At 47.4% G+C, this 22071-nt stretch overlaps 1 protein-coding gene across 1 annotated transcript in view; it reads left to right on the forward strand.

Moving 5' to 3' along the window:
- The window catches only part of LOC144770984 (putative cation-transporting ATPase 13A4), a 1004626-nt gene that overhangs the window by 589391 nt on the left and 393164 nt on the right, over positions 1-22071 (forward strand). The window contains exons 22-23 of the mRNA XM_078655851.1: positions 20618-20660; positions 21143-21252. Coding sequence (XP_078511977.1) covers positions 20618-20660; positions 21143-21252 — 153 coding nt within the window. The remainder of the gene's footprint in view (positions 1-20617; positions 20661-21142; positions 21253-22071) is intronic.

Here is a 22071-nt window from a genome sequence, read left to right on the forward strand (position 1 = left end):
GCACAATAAATGGAAAATAAAGGTGCGCAAAGGTGCATTTTTCAAATAGACATAGCTCAGCAGCAAGTTACAGAAGGAAAAAAGGAAAAAAGAAAGAAAACCTCAATGATAGAGAGGCTGAGGAACGACGGTGGAGTGGGAGGCGAGTGATGACAGTGAATGCCACTAAGCGGCCATGGTAAAGGGGAGCAACTGAAGAGGTGAGGCAGAGTTACATTTAAAAGAAAAAAGTGGAAGGAAAACACTGAATAAGAAGCCAGAAAATGAGTGACAAAGAGGCTAAACCATGGTGATCATTGGGCTGGTCTAAAGGCCCCTGTAAGTATTGGTATTGTCCGCTAGAAGTCCTCGACAACAGTCTCCCACAGCACAACCACTGCGCCAACGCCAACTGACACCAACATCACAATACGCCACCTCCACCGATGGATCTCCGACTGCGCCAACGCTAGCATCTCTCAAGATGAGACCCGGCAAGCAACACACCAAGAAAGCCAGCTGGTTCACTCCTGCACCTACACATACCTGCCGACGACTCGAGAAGAGATGGATGAACAACAAAACCCTGGAAACCTATGCAACCTTCAAATCAGTCAGCAACGCCCACCACCTCCTCAAAACCAAAAAGAAATGGCCTTCCAAACAGAATCAACACCAACGCACACAACAGCAAAAACTGCACCAAACTCAGCACCTTCTTTCACCACAAGATCAGGCAGATCTATGACAACTTCGATGCCCTAGATGGTTCACTGATAGGAATATCGATTACAAAAATATTGATGTTCAAAATATCAATAAAAAAATATAGACTACAAAATTATCGACTCCTTTACCTAAAACAGGTAAGTACAACAATATAGAATAAAAAAACAACGATGTAAAAAATATAGATGTAAAAAATATCGATTGAAATGTATATATAAAATAAAATAAATGAATATATATTAAATATTAATATTAATTTTAACATAATAAATTACATTTAATAGACATGTTTACAAAATATAAGAAATAAACTTTAAAAAAATAAACACACTAACATCATAATTTATACATATATATTTACTTTAAAATAATTCATAAACTATTATCATTTATTTATTAGAATTTTTTAAAATTATATAAAAATAATATATAGAAACAAATATTTTAAAATTAAAAAAATCTAGAATAAATTAAAACATTACATTTAAATTGCCCAATACTTTAAGTGCAACAGTAGGAAAAGTGTTGGATAGCAAAATAATAACATTTACTATTCCAACTACAGTAAGTGCAACAGTAGGGAAAGTATTGGAGATGTAAAAATTACTATTCCCACCTCATTTAGCGTTACCATAGGGAACATGTTGGATAGCAGAGGTGTAAAAACTACTATTCCCACTCCATGGAGTGCAACAGCAGGATAAGTATTGGATAGCGGAGAGTTAAAATTTACCATTCCCACTCCAGCGAATGCAACAAGAGGGAAAGTGCTGGATAGCGTACGGGTAAAAAGTGCTATTTCCACTCCAGTGAGTGCAACAGTAGGGCAAGTGTTGGATAGCAGAGGAGTAACAATTACTATTCCCACTCCAGAGACTGCAACAGTCCGGAAAGTGTTGGATAGCGGATGGGCAAAACTTACTGTTCCCACTCCAAAGAGTCCAACAGTAGTGAAAAAGTTGAATAGAAAAGGGGTAAAAAAATGTATTCCCACTCCACTGAATGCAACAGAAGGATACTTGTTGGATAGCGGAGGGGTAAAAAAATGTATTCCCACTCCAATGAGTAGGAAAAGTGTTGGATAGCAGAGAGGTAAACATTACTATTCCAACTCCAGTGAGTATAACAGTAGAAAAAGTGTTGGGTAGCAGAGGGGTACAAATTGCTATTCCCACTCCAGTGAGTCCAACAGCAGGGAAAGTGCTGGATAGCGGAGGGGTAACAATTACTATTCCTACTCCAGAGAGTGCAACAGTAGGGAAAAAATTGCTATTCCCACTCAAGTGAGTGCAACAGCAGGGAAAGCGTTGGATAGCAGAGGGGAAACAATTACTATTCCCACTCCAGAGAGTGCAACAGTAGGGAAAGTGCTGGATAGCGTAGGGGTAAAAATTACTATTCCCACTCCAGTAAGAGCAACAATAGGGAAAGTGTTGGATAGCAGAGAGGTAAAAATTACTATTCCAACTCCAGTGAGTGCAACAGGAGTGAGAGTGCAGGCTATCCGAAAGATAAAAATTAATATTCCCACTCCACTGAACGCAACAATAGGGAAATTGCTAGATAGCAGAGGAGAAAACATTACTATTCCCACTCCAGTGAGTGCAACAGTAGGGAGAGTGTTAGATAGCAATGAAAAAAACAATTACTGTTCACACTCAAACACAATTTATTTTATTAAAAATTAATGTTATGTAATGTAATTAATGTAAATAAAAAAATAATACACATTTAAAAAATAAAATTTAAAAATATTAAACATATAAAAAGAACACATATTAAATATTATTTACATATAACAAAACCTAGAAATATTATATCAAATACTTTAATAAATATATTTACAAATAAATAATTATTTTAAACTAAAAAATGGTTACAAACAAAAGAATGAATGAAAACATAAATGTATTTATTGTATTTCCTACCCTATAACACCACACCAATAAGAAAATACGTCAAATTTTAAATTAAATGTATTAACATATTTAACATAATTAATAACCAAATAAACAAATTATTAGTAATAAATAAAACTAATAAACAATAATTAACTACTCAAACACACACCTAAAAATAATTAAACAATTACCATAATTAATTATCAATCAATTAATTAAAATTATTTAACAACCAATTATTAAATCATCAATTAAAAATAATAAATTACTTCCCACCCTTCCCACCCTTTACACCTATAAAAACCACAAAACACACCTAAAATTAATTACCCAATTACCATAATTAATGACCAATTAATCACAATAAATTAACAACCAATTATTACTTCATCAATAACAAATAAATTACTTCCCACCCTTCCCACCCTATACACCTATAAAAACCCCAACACAACATTACCAAAATGAATTATCAATTATTAAAAATGTATTAACAAAATATTATTAATTAATTAATTAAAAATAAATTTCTTCCCACCCAATAGACCAATAAACACCACAAAACACTCCTACAATTAATTACACAATACCGATAATTAATTCCTAGTTAATTAACAATTATTATTAGTTAGTAATATAATTTATATTTAACACTATAACATCTCAATTAAACAAATATTAATAAATAAATATTAATCAATACATTTAATATAATTAAATTACTTCCCACCCTATTCTCCTATAAACCCACAACTCGCTATGAAACTAAAATCGCAAAATTCCCTAATTTCTTTATTTATTAAATTTAATCTAATTAAATTACTTCCCACCCTATTCCCCTATAAACCCACAACCCGCTAAGGAACTAAAAGGGCAAAATTCCAATAAAAAAATAACTAATAAAAATGTGAAACATATATTAAAAATATAAACAATTGTTATACAAAAAATACATCACATACATATAAAATATATACAAAAATACATAACATTAATGAAAAAGTTAATTTTAACAAATTTGCAAACGATATTCAACACAATATTTTCAAAGTCAATATAACTTACCTTAAATCGATATTCTTGACCACTATATTCTTGCTGTCGATATTTCTGACCCACGATATTTCTGGCTTGATGTTTTTGCAGCTCGATATTTCTGACTTGGTATTCTGTCTCTGCACCACCCTAGACCCTGCCACCACCGCACGCAACCACGCAGCACGCACATGCGGCCAGCATACCTGAACCACCGCCTCACATTCAACGTTCTCGCCTGACAACTTTGCTCCGCCCATTGCACCCTAGCCTCAGTCCCAAGGATCCACAAGACCAGAACCGGAGGAAGCTCCTTCTCCTACTTTGCCACCAAGAGCTGGAACTCCCTGCCCCTCCATCTCAGGCGATCCGCATCGCTGACACAGTACAAGAAGGACCTCAAGACCTGGAACACCCTGCCACAGCACCACAGCAATTCGCATCGCTGACGCAATTCAAGAACGACCTCAGGACCTGGCTCTTCGAATGATCCTCCACACACAGACGTGTATTCTGCAGCATACACGGAAAGAGGGTAAAGCCTCTAAGGAGCCCCTTCCTGCACATAAACAACCCTGCCTGCAGTGTGTGTGCAAGGGTGCCTGCGTAGGCAGCACATTGTACAAAATCGCAGGGAGAGGACAGGAATACGCCATATAATGTTAAATATGATGCATAATTGCCCTCTCACTTTCATGTAGCGCGGCACAGCAAGGTGTCTGGCTGCGTTGCTTTGCGTGAAATTTTGATAAACCTGGCACGTAATGTCATTCATTGCTCCTGGCACGGCTGCCAGTTTACCAGAGCAGAGGAGGTGACAAAAATGACCCCCGGGGAGTCCGGGCGGAAACAAAGTGACAAGGACCCTGTAAACATCCCGTGAGTCCTTGCGGCGCCAGCATCTGTCCTTACCAGACCGGTATTGAAAAGGACCCTGTAAACAGCCCGTGAGTCCTTGCAGCGCCAGCATCTGTCCTTACCAGACCTGTATTGAAAAGGACCCTGTAAACAGCCTGTGAGTCCTTGCGGCGCCAGCATCTGTCCTTACCAGACCTGTATTGAAAAGGACCCTGTAAACAGCCCGTGAGTCCTTGCGGCGCCAGCATCTGTCCTTACCAGACCTGTATTTAAAAGGAGGCTGTAAACAGCCCGTGAGTCCTTGCGGCGCCAGCATCTGTCCTTACCAGACTTGTATTGAAAAGGACCCTGTAAACAGCCCGTGAGTCCTTGCGGCGCCAGCATCTGTCCTTACCAGACATGTATTGAAAAGGACCCTGTAAACAGCCCGTGAGTCCTTGCGGCGCCAGCATCTGTCCTTACCAGACTTGTATTGAAAAGGACCCTGTAAACAGCCCGTGAGTCCTTGCGGCGCCAGCATCTGTCCTTACCAGACTTGTATTGAAAAGGACCCTGTAAACAGCCCGTGAGTCCTTGCGGCGCCAGCATCTGTCCTTACCAGACATGTATTGGAGAGGACCCTGTAAACAGCCCGTGAGTCCTTGCGGCGCCAGCATCTGTCCTTACCAGACTTGTATTGAAAAGGACCCTGTAAACAGCCCGTGAGTCCTTGCGGCGCCAGCATCTGTCCTTACCAGACATGTATTGGAGAGGACCCTGTAAACAGCCCGTGAGTCCTTGCGGCGCCAGCATCTGTCCTTACCAGACCTGTATTTTAAAGGACCCTGTAAACAGCCCGTGAGTCCTTGCAGCGCCAGCATCTGTCCTTACCAGACCTGTATTGAAAAGGACCCTGTAAACAGCCCGTGAGTCCTTGCGGCGCCAGCATCTGTCCTTACCAGACCTGTATTTTAAAGGACCCTGTAAACAGCCCTTGAGTCCTTGCGGCGCCAGCATCTGTCCTTACCAGACCTGTATTGGAAAGTACCCTGTAAACAGCCCGTGAGTCCTTGCGGCCCCAGCATCTGTCCTCACCAGACCTGTATTGAAAAGGAACCTGTAAACAGCCCGTGAGTCCTTGCGGCGCCAGCATCTGTCCTTACCAGACCTGTATTGGAAAGTACCCTGTAAACAGCCCGTGAGTCCTTGCGGCGCCAGCATCTGTCCTCACCAGACCTGTATTGAAAAGGACCCTGTAAACAGCCCGTGAGTCCTTGCGGCGCCAGCATCTGTCCTTACCAGACTTGTATTGAAAAGGACCCTGTAAACAGCCCGTGAGTCCTTGCGGCGCCAGCATCTGTCCTTGCCAGACATGTACTGGAAAGTACCCTGTAAACGGCCCGTGAGTCCTTACGGCGCCAGCATCTGTCCTTACCAGACTTGTATTGAAAAGGACCCTGTAAACAGCCCGTGAGTCCTTGCGGCGCCAGCATCTGTCCTTACCAGACCTGTATTTTAAAGGACCCTGTAAACAGCCCGTGAGTCCTTACGGCGCCAGCATCTGTCCTTACCAGACCTGTATTGAAAAGGACCCTGTAAACAGCCCGTGAGTCCTTGCGGCGCCAGCATCTGTCCTTACTAGACCTGTATTGAAAAGGACCCTGTAAACAGCCCGTGAGTCCTTGCGGCGCCAGCATCTGTCCTTACCAGACCTGTATTTTAAAGGACCCTGTAAACAGCCCTTGAGTCCTTGCGGCGCCAGCATCTGTCCTTACCAGACCTGTATTGGAAAGTACCCTGTAAACAGCCCGTGAGTCCTTGCGGCGCCAGCATCTGTCCTCACCAGACCTGTATTGAAAAGGACCCTGTAAACAGCCCGTGAGTCCTTGCGGCGCCAGCATCTGTCCTTACCAGACCTGTATTGGAAAGTACCCTGTAAACAGCCCGTGAGTCATTGCGGCGCCAGCATCTGTCCTCACCAGACCTGTATTGGAAAGTACCCTGTAAACAGCCCGTGAGTCCTTGCGGCGCCAGCATCTGTCCTTACCAGACCTGTATTGGAAAGTACCCTGTAAACAGCCCGTGAGTCCTTGCGGCGCCAGCATCTGTCCTCACCAGACCTGTATTGAAAAGGACCCTGTAAACAGCCCGTGAGTCCTTGCGGCGCCAGCATCTGTCCTTACCAGACCTGTATTGGAAAGTACCCTGTAAACAGCCCGTGAGTCCTTGCGGTGCCAGCATCTGTCCTCACCAGACCTGTATTGAAAAGGACCCTGTAAACAGCCCGTGAGTCCTTGCGGCGCCAGCATCTGTCCTTACCAGACCGGTATTGAAAAGGACCCTGTAAACAGCCCGTGAGTCCTTACGGCGCCAGCATCTGTCCTTACCAGACTTGTATTGAAAAGGACCCTGTAAACAGCCCGTGAGTCCTTGCGGCGCCAGCATCTGCCCTTACCAGACCTGTATTGAAAAGGACCCTGTAAACAGCCCGTGAGTCCTTACGGCGCCAGCCTCTGTCCTTACCAGACCTGTATTGAAAAGGACCCTGTAAACAGCCCATGAGTCCTTGCGGCGCCAGCATCTGTCCTTACTAGACCTGTATTGAAAAGGACCCTGTAAACAGCCCGTGAGTCCTTGCGGCGCCAGCATCTGTCCTTACCAGACCTGTATTGAAAAGGACCCTGTAAACAGCCCGTGAGTCCTTGCGGCGCCAGCATCTGTCCTTACCAGACCTGTATTTTAAAGGACCCTGTAAACAGCCCGTGAGTCCTTACGGCGCCAGCATCTGTCCTTACCAGACCTGTATTGAAAAGGACCCTGTAAACAGCCCATGAGTCCTTGCGGCGCCAGCATCTGTCCTTACTAGACCTGTATTGAAAAGGACCCTGTAAACAGCCCGTGAGTCCTTGCAGCGCCAGCATCTGTCCTTACCAGACTTGTATTGGAAAGTACCCTGTATACAGCCCATGAGTCCTTGCGGCGCCAGCATCTGTCCTTACCAGACCTGTATTGGAAAGTACCCTGTATACAGCCCGTGAGTCCTTGCGGCGCCAGCATCTGTCCTTACCAGACCTGTATTTTAAAGGACCCTGTAAACAGCCCGTGAGTCCTTGCGGCGCCAGCATCTGTCCTTACCAGACCTGTATTGGAGAGGACCCTGTAAACAGCCCGTGAGTCCTTACGGCGCCAGCATCTGTCCTTACCAGACCTGTATTGAAAAGGACCCTGTAAACAGCCCGTGAGTCCTTGCGGCGCCAGCATCTGTCCTTACTAGACCTGTATTGAAAAGGACCCTGTAAACAGCCCGTGAGTCCTTGCAGCGCCAGCATCTGTCCTTACCAGACTTGTATTGGAAAGTACCCTGTATACAGCCCGTGAGTCCTTGCGGCGCCAGCATCTGTCCTTACCAGACCTGTATTGGAAAGTACCCTGTATACAGCCCGTGAGTCCTTGCGGCGCCAGCATCTGTCCTTACCAGACCTGTATTGGAGAGGACCCTGTAAACAGCCCGTGAGTCCTTGCGGCGCCAGCATCTGTCCTTACCAGACCTGTATTGGAGAGGACCCTGTAAACAGCCCGTGAGTCCTTGCGGCGCCAGCATCTGTCCTTACCAGACCTGTATTTTAAAGGACCCTGTAAACAGCCCGTGAGTCCTTGCGGCGCCAGCATCTGTCCTTACCAGACTTGTATTGAAAAGGACCCTGTAAACAGCCCGTGAGTCCTTGCGGCGCCAGCATCTGTCCTTACCAGACTTGTATTGAAAAGGACCCTGTAAACAGCCCGTGAGTTCTTACGGCGCCAGCATCTGTCCTTACCAGACCTGTATTGAAAAGGACCCTGTAAACAGCCCATGAGTCCTTGCGGCGCCAGCATCTGTCCTTACCAGACTTGTATTGAAAAGGACCCTGTAAACAGCCCGTGAGTCCTTACGGCGCCAGCATCTGTCCTTACCAGACCTGTATTGAAAAGGCTCCATCTTCAGTCGGTGTTGAGTAAACACTTCCCGAATGTCCAAGACGCAAATGTTCATCTTTGACATACTCATAACTATTTATTAGAAATATTACACATTTTAAACATGTATTCCTTACATTCGAATTTTATAAAGTACATATCATTTTTTCGAAGAACCCTGCTGCGTCTTTAGCAGTCTGAACATGTGAGCGGTAAGAGTGGATTCGCAAAAAAGCTAAAATAGTTCTGGACAGAATATTGGAACTGAGCGCAAAAAAGGCCTCTGTTCTTTTGTAATCTGGGTGAGACTAGGACAGAAAACAGCCCTGGGAACCAAAATAAGTGACCCCATTATTGACTTAGATATAAAGAGTGGCCCATGTTTTGCAGTCGCGGCTGGTTTGAACTTGTAAAGACAAGGGGCCTCGTTTATGTGAAATGACGCATCGCTGCGTGAAAGCAGCGATGCGTCACTTCTCAGTGCGCACTCCTTGCGACATGAATGATGCGTCATATTTACAGTATTACACATCATGTCGCAAGGAGTTACAGATGCGTCAGTATTTCTGACGTATCTGTAAGCGCAAAAGTGACGCATTGCTGGAGTGTGTCACAAAAGTGACGCAACTCCAGCAATGCGTCCTTTCACGTGGGGAAAGCCCCATGTGAAAGGGCCTGCGTCAGTCTTACGCCTGCTGTGAGACAGGCGCAAGATTTTGACGCAACAGCGTCCTAAAAGTGACGCAGTGAATTCTCATAGATTTCACTGCGACACTATTACGAGGCTTTTTACGGGGGAACGCCCCCTCTGCATACATTATACCTGACGCAGGTATAATGTAGCGCAGGGGTTTACAAAGTGACGCATCTGCTTAGATGCGTCACTTTGTAAATAGTGCGCAACAGGAGGCATGTTTTACGCTGCCGATGCGTCACAAAAAGTGACGCATCGGAAGCGCAAAACTGACGCAAGGCCTCATAAATGAGGCCCAAGATGTATAGGTGTTTTCCAAGGTAAGGGTTTCTGCATGGATTTGGTCTTGCTGCAGGCAATATTTGTTTTACTATCAGGAAAATCAACAGTGTAACTAGTGGTCGGAGTAGACGGGATCGGAGGGGCACGACCTGCCTTACCTATTTTAATTTATAAAAAAACATTCTCCTACATTTTGTTAAAAAAGGATGGTTAATTTCGAAAAGTATCAGCGGAATCCGCGGAGCGCAGGCGTGTCAAGCTCCATCATCAGCACAGCGGGTCCGTGGCTGGTGACGGAGCGGTTCCGCCCGCTCAACAGAACGTCCAGCGCAGGCGTGTCAAGCGGGCCGTGACGGAATCGCTCCATCATCACAGCGGTTCCGTCACCAGACTGGGAGGGGTTAATCTGCAAATGTAAAGGGTGCTTGGGAGTGGTAATATTGCAAGGGAGTAACCAGCAAAGCTGTGAAGTGTGTGCTTTTAAGGGACAGCTATATAATGAAATTGCTTTACATACAGTCTGGGTAAAACTAAAAGCATCATTTTATTTTAAACATTTTCCGTATTTTGTAGCAGTCTGTCTTAGACTGTGTGTAAGCCAAATTTAAAATAACCTACATATTCACAGTGCTTTCTGTCACAGGCTGGGGACCGCCCAGCACAAAAAATACACTGGTCACTATTCTCCACTGCACCAACCAAGATTCTGTGGCTCTGTGATTACTCACTGACCTCTGCAGGGTGTTAACTAAAAGAGGTTTCCTAGCTTACAATAGTGCATTTCCCACTGATTAATTTAACTCTTTTTACTTATTTTTCACTTAAGCTACGCATTATTTTATATGTAGCTACCTGAAGGTGAAAGACCCAAAAAAGTACAGAATACTTAGTTTTTTAGCCAGACCTTTGACCACACCCCCACACTCACTGATCCGACCCCTCTACCCGCAGCATCACAGTTCCCATGTATTATATAGTGCACTTCAACCGCTGCTTGCAACCCACTGGGGCCAAGTGCCAGAAGCAACCAATCTTTGGGAGCGCTTTTAGATGACAAAATTGCCACGTAAATCAATCCCCTAAAATCTATTCACCTGAGGGCCCCCCCCCCCCCCCCCCCCTGGTGTCTTGAAGTCATGCAAGGGAGGTCTGTAGTTTTGGGGCCATCGAGCAGAGGCCCTTTTCAAGTCAAGTCAAATAAAGGACGCTTTTGTAGCAGCAAAATAGTTATGTGGAATAAGTGTGGTGCTGCAAGTTGCATGCAATCAATCAATCAATCATGGCATTTGGAAAGCGCACTACTTACCCGTGAGGGTTTCAAGGCGGTGGGTGGAGGAGGGGTTGCTACTGCTCAAAGAGCCAGGTCTTGAGGAGTCTTCTGAAGGTCAGCAGGTCTTGGGTCTGCCGTAGGTGGAAGGGGAGGGTTTTCCAGGTCTTGGCGGCGAGGGGGAGAACTATCTGCCCCCGGAGGTCGCTCTTCGGATGCGGGGGACTGTGACCAGGGTGAGGTTGGTGGAGCGGAGCTGGCGGGTGGGGGTGTGGAAGTTGAGTCGGCTGTTGAGGTACGCTACCCGGTGTTGAGGAGTGCCTTGTGTGCGTGGGTGAGGAGCTTGGAGGTTATCCTCTTATTGATGGGGAGCCAGTGCCGGTCGCTCAGGTGTGGTGTGATGTGGCTGCAGTGAGGGATGTCGAGGTCAGGCGTGCAGAGGCTTTCTGGATGCGTTGAAGCCGTTTCAGGAGTTTGGCGGAGGCTCCTGCAAAGAGGGAGTTTCCTTAGTCCAACCTGCAGCTGACAATGGCCTGAGTGACGTTTTTCTTGTTCCACCTGTAGATCTTGCAAAGCATGTGGAGGGTGTTGAAGCAGGAGGAAGAGACGACGTTGACCTGCTTGGTAATGGAGAGGTTGGGGTCCAGGATGATCCCTAGGTTGCGGGTGTGGTCGGTGGGCGTTGGAGCTGTTACCAGTGCGGTCGGCCACCAGGAGTCGTTCCTGGCCAAAGGGGTGGATCCAAGGATGAGGACCTCCATTTTGTCCGAGTTCAGCTTTAGTCGACTGTTCCTTATCCATTCTAAGACGGCCTTCATTCCTTCATGGGGGTCCTTGGTGAGGGAGAGTATCAGCTGGGTGTAGTCGGAGTAGGAGATGATGTTGAGGTCGGGCAAAGTGGGTGAGCGGTGCCATGTAGATGTTGAACAGCGTTGGGATGAGGGATGAGCCCTGGGGTACGCCGCAGATGATCTCGGCAGCTTTGGAGCGGAATGTGGGGAGGTGGATGCTCTGTGTTCTGCCGGAGAGAAAGGAGGTGGTCCAGTCCAGGGCCTTCTCTTGGATCCTGGCGTCGTGGAGGCTTGTTTTTAGTGTGTGGTGGCAAACCATGTCGAAGGCAGCTGACAGGTCCAGGCGGATGAGGGCCGCGGTTTCTCCGTTGTCTAACAGGATCCTGATGTCATCGGTGGTGGCGATGAGGGCAGTTTCGGTGCTGTGGATGCTGTGGAACCCGGACTTTGATGGGTCCAGGATGCTGTTCTCCTCGAGGTAGTGGGTCAGTTGTTTGTTGACGGTCTTCTCGATGAACTTCGCCAGGAATGGGAGCAGGGAGATGGGTCGGAGGTTCTTGAGGTCCTTGGGTTCCATCTTGGGTTTCTTGAGTAAGGCGTTAATCTCGGTGTGCTTCCACCTCTCCGGGAAGGTTGCTGTCTCGAAGGAGAAGTTGATGGCTTTCAGGACATGGGATGCAATGGCAGTGCTGGCTTTGTTGAAGATGTGGTGTGGGCAGGGGTCTGATGGAGATCCAGAGGGGATGGTGTTCATGATCTTGATGGTGCCGTCGTTGTTGATGTGGGTCCAGGAGAGTAGGCAGTTGGCGTGGCTGGTGGTCCTGGGAGCAGGGGTTTCAATGGTTGTCTTGGTGGTTGTGTTGTTGAAGCTGTCGTGGATGTCTGCAGTCTTGCGATGGAAGAAGGTGGCCAGCGAGTCGCACAGGTCTAACTGGTCTTCGGTGACTTTGCTCCAGCATCGGCGAGGCGTCTGTTGGGTGCGGTGGTGCGTGGTGGGCTTCTTGAAGGTGAAGTGGACGCAGCGATGGTCGGTTCAGTGGAAGTCGGTGGCGTGGTTGAGGGAGACATGGGGGCTTGCGGGGGAGAAGGGGTCAAGAGTGTGGCTAGCAGAGAGGGTGGGTGTTGTGACGAGTTGTCTGAGTCCTAGGTTAGCTAGGTTGTCAATCAGGGTGGTGGAGTTGGTGTTGTTGTTCTCGAGGTGGAAGTTCATGTCCCCGAGGAGGATGTAGTCCGTGGAGGCGAGGGCGTGTGTGCTGATGAAGTCGGCGATGGAGTCGCTCAACTGTGGTCGGGTCTGGGGGGGTCTGAATATGAGGGTTGGCATCGGTGAGGATCTGGAAGTGAAGGTGTTCGGGGGTGCTAAGGGTGTCGTCGGTGTTGGTCGTGACTCTGATAGTTTTCCAGGGGATGATGGCGATTCCTCCTCCTACTCCGTTGGTGCGGTCCCTGCAGGTGATCTTGTAGCCTTCTGGGATGGCTATGGCGATGTCGGGTGCGGAGGCGGGGTTCAGTCAGGCGATGTCCGGGGAGGTTGAGTCCAGAAGGTCCCAGAGTTCAATGGCGTGCTTGCGGGCAGATCGAGTGTTGAGGAGGATGCATCTGAGGTAGTTGGGTTCTTTCCTGGTTGGCGGCTTGGTGGGGCGGATGCTGGTGAAGCTGCAGTTCTGGCAGGGGAAAAGTCTGTGGGTGCGCTTCGGGGTTGCCAGGAAGCAGGTGCTTGATCGTCTGGTGTTGAGTGCATGAAGGGTGCTGGTATCGTAGCGGTGTTGGGCGTTGTGGCGACCACGAGGGCCAGGGGTTCTGGCCCTGGGCGCGGTCCAGGCACGGACGGGCGCAGACGTGCTTGCCTTTAGCATGCCAGCGGGGTGCCTGCTGCACAGCCGCACAGCCACAGCCATATAAGGGGAGGTGGAAGGAAGGAGCAGCTGGGAGGCCGGAGCGGGCGGCAAATGGGAGAGTGGGGGACAGGGCCACAGGGAGGCAGCGGCGGGAATAGACAGGGATACAGAAGGCAAAAAGGGACTGTGGCACAGAACAGTTAACACAACTTAGCCCAATGAATAAAGGGGAGGCAAAGAAATGCACACAGAGAGGGGGAGGGGGGGCAAACTCACGACAGCAGCGAGCACCAAGGCAGCAGTGGGCACCAAAGACAGAGACACCCATAACATAATTAACTTATACATTTCTGGGTGTCACTGTGAGGACTACTTCCTGGGTATATAAGCAAGTTTATCTGCATTCTTCGCGACACCTTACTCCACTTTATTCAACAATGAAGGTATGTTTGCTCTTTTTATGTCTTCCATTTGAAACTGTTTAAGCTATCGCGCTAGACCACTGCTCTCCCTCCAAAAAACGTAATAATATACATATATAGAAGACCTTTTGGATAGCGAGCCTCCTCATTGGTCTGTTAAGTTGTCATTCACATTTTGCCTCTGCCCTCCAAAGCATACAGCATGGGGCAGGCATTTTAGATCACCTGAAGGACTGGGCCTTCTCCAAGGGCGCGATTCCGCGGGCCCCGGCAGGTGTTTGTCCTGATCACCCTGTGACCAATGACATTGGACTTCTGCAAACAATAATCGACAAGTATGTTATAAAAAAGCAGCAGATAGTGTATGGCATGTTTGTAGATTTTTCAACAGCCTTGATAGGGTCGATAGACCTACCCTATGGAGGAAATTGGTGTAATGGGGATCCCGGGTGCTCTATTAAGATTAATTGTGGCTTTGCATTAAGCAACGTGGTGTAGAGTCCAGATGGGGAGGGGTGGGGGTTAAGGGTTTAACCCATAGGATCCTCACCTCGAATGGCCTGAAGCAGGGCTTCTTCTTAGCTCCTCCTTTGTTTTCCTTATTCGTAAGCGACCTATCAGAGTGCCTTTTAAGATAAAAGAATTTCCCTCCTAAAATACCTTCCCATGACATACGCACTCTAATATATGTCCACGATGTATTCATATTGGACTTAACACTAATCGGCTTACAACGTAACTTAGATGGTCTCTTCAGATATACCGAAGAACATTTTCTGAAAGTAAATATTTCTAAAACAAAAGGGGTACCATTCAGGGGAAGCAAATATTATATTCATTTTAACTGGATAGAAGGAAATCAGTGGCAGTAGTCAAGGCGTACACTTACATGAGGAGGGTACTTGCACAGACGCTCGAAAATAACTCCAATCTTCGGCACTTGGGGGTAGATTTACAACTTCTGGCGCATCTCAGCTAATCAGCAGGGATGTGCCAGAAAAGTTGCGACATGCCAAATCACCCGTGCGCCACCACTGATGCACCACATTTACAATGCGGCACACCGTGTCGCACGGATGGGCAGGTTCGTAATGCATCCCCCGCCGGAAAGGCAGCGCATTGCTGGAGTTGCGTCGCAAGCGTGACGCGGCTCCAGCAGGGCTCAAGGGTGACCTATGCCTATCATGCTGCGTCAATCCTTATGCCTGCAGCATGGCCGAAAAAGTGACTCATTGAAATGTTGTAGATTTCACTGCGTCACTTTTACGAGGCATGCCTGCATTGTACGCCTCGTAAACTGCGTTGTAAAACCCTGCGCCACATGAAACCTGATGCAGGTTTCATGTGGCGCAAGGGTTTACAACGTGACGGTTCTCCCTAGATGCGTCACATTGTAAATACGGCACAACATGGCGTATGGTTTACTCAGCCGCTGCATCACAGAAGTGACTCAACGACAGCGTAAATGTGGTGCAAGGGGCTTGTAAATCTCCCCCTTGGAATTTAAGGCTGCAGCGCATGTAAGTGCAATAAAGAGTTTTTATTCTTTCTCTGATAAGAGAAATTTGTATCCACTCCTGGAAATATACTGTGCTGAAATCCCTCCCACCTTCCCATTCACATTAGAATGTTTACAAATAAACAAATGGCATATTCTGAATAAGAACAAAGGGAAGTCACTACGAAAAATACTCCTGCTCAGGCACTTGTTTGGAATTGTCCCTGACTTGTGCCTATAAAAATGCCTTCGCCAATGTTCTTAGATGGGCATATAATGTGTTACATGCGGAACGAGATATTCTGAGAGCTCTCGTAAAGAACGAAACATATAAGGTTGGGTCGGGTAATTACACTTTTAATGAAAATCTCGTAGTAGCTTTATTATACTTCAACTGCGCTATCACTTTTACAGAATTGGTCGCGGGCCCATCTAAAGCTCTTTTTTAAAATATGGCACATCGCCTAAACTTTGACTTAGACTCTGCTCACTGTTCTCAGTTATCCCAGTAGATCCTATACATCTTCTCTTGAGTGTAAGACCTATCAAAATCATTTGAGATTTGCACTAGAACACAGCATTTAACACAGTATCATTATGCTTCGTTTAAGGATATTGCCTATAAGCGTTTATAATTAATATTGGGACAAAACAGGATTATGTAAGCTATGTAAAGGAAGAGAACAAGATTTAGTCTACATGCTATATATCTGCCCGAATAAAGTTTTAGCCAGGGAATCGGACACCTCCCGAATGAGAATAGCCGAGAGAGCCACAAGATGAGACTCCGCCCAACCGAACAACTGCGATGCCACCAGAGCCAGAGACGAGGACCTGGCCCCCCCCAGTCTGTTCACATAAGCCATGGCAGTAACGTTATCCATACGAACTAGAACAACTGAACCCTGCAGATACAGAGAGAAGGCCAACAGAGCCAGACGGACTGCCTCTAATCCCCTCCAATTCAAAGACCCCCTGCCCTGAGAGGGGGACCAAAAGCCCAGGGTCCGATGAACCCCCAGCCAGGCCCCCCCCAACCCGAGAGGCCGGCATCCGTGGTGACCACTACGGGAAGCCGGAGAGAGTGAGAGACCCCCCTCAGCAGACGATCCCGAACCAACCACCAACCCAGAGCGGGTTTGATCAGACGGGACATCAGAATCGGAGAAGAGAGGGGAAGGCAATTGGGAGACCAATGCGCCAGAACATGAGCCATCAGAGGGCGCAAATGAAACCTGGCACATGGAACCAGAAAGACCGTGGCCGCCATGTCCCCCTGCACCCGGAGCCAACGACCCGCCACCTGAGCCGTACCGGACAGAAGAGACAGTATGGGAGAACGAATCTTGTCCACCCGAGCCTCAGGTAGAGAGACCACCCCCAAATCCGACCGAAACCAAGCCCCAATGAAGAGATGATCCTGGGATGGAACAAGGAAGGATTTCCTGACATTGATAAGAAAGCCGTGCCCCCTCAAAATGGCCAGGACCACCTCTGTGTGACTGAGAGCCAACCGGAACGAGGGAGCATGGACCAACCAATCGTCCGGGTAAGGAAGCAGAAATAACCCTAGGCCATGGACCAAAGCGACCAAAGGAGCCAGAAGTTTGGGGAAGACCTGCGGAGCGGACTTCAGCCCGAACGGAAAAAAACACAAACTGGAAGTGAGAGTCACAGATCGTTCAGATCGAAAGAAGACATGAAGTCCCGGACCCCCACCAAAGGAATGATGTATTGCAAGGACACCATCTTGAAGTGAACGGTCCAAACCCAACCATTCACCCTCTTGAGGTCCAGAACCGGCCGGAACCCCCCAGACACCTCCTGGACCAGAAACAAAATGGAATAACAACCCTGACCCGTTGAGACAGGGGGACCGGTACGAACGCCTCCTGCGCCAGAAGAACCCGAACCCCCTCCAGAAGAGCCGACCACGGCGCCGAGGACCAAGGGACAGGTGCACGGATGGAGACCCAACTGGGTGGAACAGCAACAAAGCCAAAAGGACAACCACTCCTGACCAATGCTCAGCGAACCCACACATCCAGCCACCAAGCATCTAGGAAAGACAACAGCCTCACGCCCAAAGGCCAAGAGGCCGCCTCGCCGCAGCCGGCCGCCAGGACATCGCCTGAAGGCAACCGACAGGCCCTGGCAACCGCGACTGCTGACGCCGTTATGGTCAGGAAGGTACGCCAACGGCTCAGGAAAGGAACAGAGGACCTCCGGGAAGACCGGAAGAAGAAGCTGAGAAAAGAGACAGAATCCAGAAATTCACATCAAAAAGCATCAAGCCAACAAAGGGGAACACAAGGAGAGAAGACCCCTCTGAAGTATCCGCCCTCCAGACTCGCATTCACAGGGACCCAGGCACAACCGAAGAGACGGCAGCCAGGAGAATGGCCTGCTGCACCATGCGGACAGGCAAGCCTGAGCAGTCCGTCACCCCATGAATAGCCATGGCGAGCCACCCAAAGACAGACACCAGAAGACGAATAAAGCCAGCCATGACAGAGTGAGGAAGAGAGACCCCCCCCCCCTCCACCAGGGAGCACAACCACTGCCGGAACCCCCCTGAGCATGCGTCCATGAAAGGGCACAGCGAGCACGCGGGGCCTAACACACAGCGGAAATACGTCATCGACCCCTCAGGAGCAGAGAAAGACGTAAACCCCAAGCCTTCCCTAAAGGGTCAGAGGATTGCAGGAACCACTTCCCGAAAAGAACAAACTGCCCGGAAGAGGTAGAATGCCTGGCAGCTCCCAAAGAAGTAGAGCCCTCAGAGGGCGAGTCCACCAGACCCACCGCAGAATGAGAAGCCCAGCGCACAGCAGGGTCCCTGGCTCAAAGAGCGCCAGCCACAGCACCCCAAAAGACTGCCTGAGGCAGGACCCATCGCCAGAACGAACCAAACACTAGAAGCACAGCAGAGAGAACCTCAGCAATACAGCTGGCCGAGTGATGTCACTTCGGAAGGTGCCCCCCCTCCCCGTGTGCTGAGTTCATGAGTTGGGAGGCGTGGGGGGGGGGTCGAACTCAAGGGTGAATGTGGGGACAGACTGAGCAGACACCAGTTGCCAATCCCAGGTGCTGAGCTAATGTAGATTGAGTCCCCAACAAACAGGGAGCCGAACAACCGGGAGGTACTGAAATGAGGCAAAGTGGTTTAAAAAACACAACCCAAGCAGCAAACCCATAATAAAGGATATAAAACGGCCTCACTAGAGCCCCTTACTGTAATCAGGGACAGAAACAGCCAGCAGAGGAACCCTGTCGTCCCCACCGCCGGCCTTCAACCAGGAAAGACAGCCCCAGCCAAACAGGATTGGTGACTCCGTCAGCCGGACCCCGCCCGCTCCTCCGCCAAGAGTGCACCTCTACTCCAGACACGGCGAGGGAAGGCATTGCGCTGCCTAGGCCAGCACCGCCAGGCCCTGCAGGCAGAGAACGACAAGGATAGGAACTCCCACGAAGAATCCAAATGAAGAACTTCAGAAAAAGACCGCAGCACCGCAAATGGCCAGCGCGTGGTAGGCGCATCTCAACAGGTGAGACAAGAGAAAAACTAGAGGTTTTGAGGGTGGTGGGGGTTACTTATAGTCCCTGCGTGATAAATCACGCGGTATGGGTGTCTGGTGAGGCAGGGATGCCTCAATGCGTAAGGAATGGAAGCGAGGGAGGGACAAGGAGGTAATTCGCCTTATTTACAAGGCGGCATTAAGCCTGTGTTAAAAACAAGGCAATACCGCCTCGTAAATAATGCCCCTTTCATGCAGCACTTAGCGTGAAAGTGGCGTGCAATGGGTGTTGCAGTGGGTGTTCCACCGCAACACCCTTTGCTTTTTGACACTGCCCCATAATTTCAAGGTATGGGGCAGCGCCACAAATATCGCCTGGGAATACCTGGTACTAAGCAGGCGTTAAGAGGTGAAATGTTTCATTTCTCCTCCTATTTTGTTCTTTCCACATGTGCTGTATTCTGAAGCATGCATAGAAACAGCAAATCGCCTGCAAAGAATTTTATGAGCAGGAAGGTGTCCCCTCCTGCTCATAAACTATTACCCCTGCAGGACAGCCACCCGTGCAACATGGCGCAAGGGTGCCTGCACTGGTGCTAGGCAGCTACTTTAGTGCCTGCAGAAACGCAGGGGTGTGTCGCATTATTGTAAATACAGCGTATCCCTGCTTTTTTAAACTGATGGAGTGTGGCGTTACCAATTTTGCCGGAACCCAGCGCTCTGCTAGATTCTAGTAAGTATGCCCCTTTGTGTTCTAAGGGATTTTGACACCACATTAACATTTACAAAGATCTTTGGCCCAATGCAAATAAAAAAAATCACTCAATAGTAGTGTAGCACACAAAATACAAATGGCATATATGCTGCTATCCCTTGCAAATGATAATAAAAGAGGATGTGATACAGTAACTCACCAGTGCTTATAAAGGAGACCTTTTTAAAGAACTAGAAGCAGTAACCTTCAGATTCCTAGACGCCATCAGTTGACGGAGGAGGAATGATCACATGAATGCACTTGCTGTAACAAACAAATTGATATGCAAATACAGATCTGCACGGAATAATTTAACATCCAAAAACATATGTTATTCCACCTTAACTCCTACATCAAACCTGGCCCTGCATTGAGCAAGGCAGTTCCAGTGAGGATAGTAGAAGTTTAGATTTTGATGTCAACTTTCTTGAGTGGCGTGACATTAGCCCCCGAACTGCAGGGGGTCCCCTCCGGCACTTTGCACGGGAAGCGGTCCCCTGGCCTGAGAGCTCCTGACTGGCTTTACTGGATGAGGCCCTCCATGCACTTGGCACCGGTGTCCCCTCAAGTTTTCTTACGCCACATGACTTACCCCATCATACAGGAAAAAAAGTCCTCTCAGATTCCATTATGAGGATGATTATCAGCCACAACGTATTTCATTTGCAGTTTAGGTGCAGAATTTTGAGATTTTTACAAACTCAGGAAACGATTGAACTTCATAAGCGACGTGTATGACAGCCTTGCCAGTGAGGTCTTTGAGGTTAAAGGAGGAAGGCCTGGTAGTGTACTGTTTAAAGATGAACCACTTTTAGATAGATATGCAGATGCCCCATTGCAGGTGTTAAAGTAGGATTATTTTCCGAATGGCAGGTTTGCTGTGGGCGACAAGGACACGTGTGAGGTCTTCTTTACTTTGTATTATCCTTCTGATAAAGTAGAGTTACAGAGATCATGGCTGCTTGTCCCAGCCGATCCCTGAGCCGCACTTCATGTGGACAATTAGGAGCATGGGAATGAGAATGAAGTACAATTATTTGTTGTTCACTAGGAGGATTTTGGTGAAAATATCAAGACTTCAGCTTCAGAACTCACTTTCTCTAACTTTTGTTTTCTAGTTACTATGTGGGAATGTGCGGAGATGGTGCTAACGACTGTGGGGTGAGTATAAGAAGCCCTGCACCTTGCCGTGCACAGACTGCTGGATGTCCTCGACGCATCAGTGGGAGAAGCAGCTGGGTCATTAGGATAGTCCCTTCTCTATTATCTAGGATCAAATGATTGATTCCTCTAACTCCTCCTAGAACTTGATTGGTTGGAATCACTGCTCTTTAAAGTCCTTGTGTGGCTACAAATGGTGTCAGGGAAAGTACAACCAACATGTGTCAAACAACATCAGTACATGTATTTATCACATGACCCAGGCAGCCATCCTGTCTTTAAGAGTCTCTTCATGCCTTCAGAATGGAAGAAGGTTCTTTTTCCGGCAGTGTAGTGTCGTAATTCTTTTTTGCCAGTTGTGCTTTGGGGGTGTCAGTTAGAACTGTATTACATTGCAGTGCAAAAGCTAGTCACATGTAAATATATAATATTCAAAAGCTTCCTCAAGGACTAATAATCTTAACACACATTTTTGTCAACAGGCCCTGAGAACGGCTCACGTTGGTATCTCGCTTTCGGAGCAAGAAGCGTCAATGGCTTCGCCCTTCACGTCGCGAACCCCGAATATTAAATGTGTTTCTGAAGTCATCAAGTAAGCCAAATACTGTGTATTGTTAGTATTAAGTGAAAAACAATTCATGCACTGGTCACAGGAAAAGACACACAGTAAACACAGGTGTCATATTCTCAAGGGTAAACCTACACATGTACATTTACTCAAGTGTAAATCTACTCCTGCACCAGTGCGCAAGTCTACACAATTTTCAAGTCACAATTTCCAAGTGTATATTTACATGTAAGTGTAGAGTTACATGTCTCAAACCCCCCGGCTCAAGGGGTGGAAACAACTAAGACTGAAATGACGTGTAAAGTGACCACTGGTAAATGTTTACCTGTAGATGAAGATCCCGGCCACCCTGAGGAAGATCTCCTGATTAGAAACTATTGAGAAAATGATTAAAGTTCATAAGTTAGTTTAAAAAAATCCTAACATTATTTTAATGTAATATTATAAATGTAAATTGAATTAAAATACTTATTTTTAACATTCAACTAAAACATTAAAATGTTAGATCATATTTACTCTCTGCAATATTTTTTTAAATTTCTGTTTATTTATTTTCAAAATGTTTCCAATGTTACATCTTGTTTGTATGTAACATATATCACAACATTATAGCATCTAATATTAGATAACGTCATTTTGTGTCCAGAACTTCAAAAGCCACGTAACAAGGACTACATCAGTGATTAAAAAAACTTTAACCACTGCCCAGATCACATGACGAGGACAGCAGTGTCTCGAGCTCAAACTCATTCATAGTGACTCCATCGCGAGGCAGCGAGGTGCCAGTGCATGAGGTAGGCCCTCTCAGGCTTTTCCCTCCTCAGCCTCCCTCTGCCATTGGTC

Source organism: Lissotriton helveticus, chromosome 7, assembly GCF_964261635.1.
Source record: "Lissotriton helveticus chromosome 7, aLisHel1.1, whole genome shotgun sequence".
NCBI lineage: Eukaryota > Metazoa > Chordata > Amphibia > Caudata > Salamandridae > Lissotriton > Lissotriton helveticus.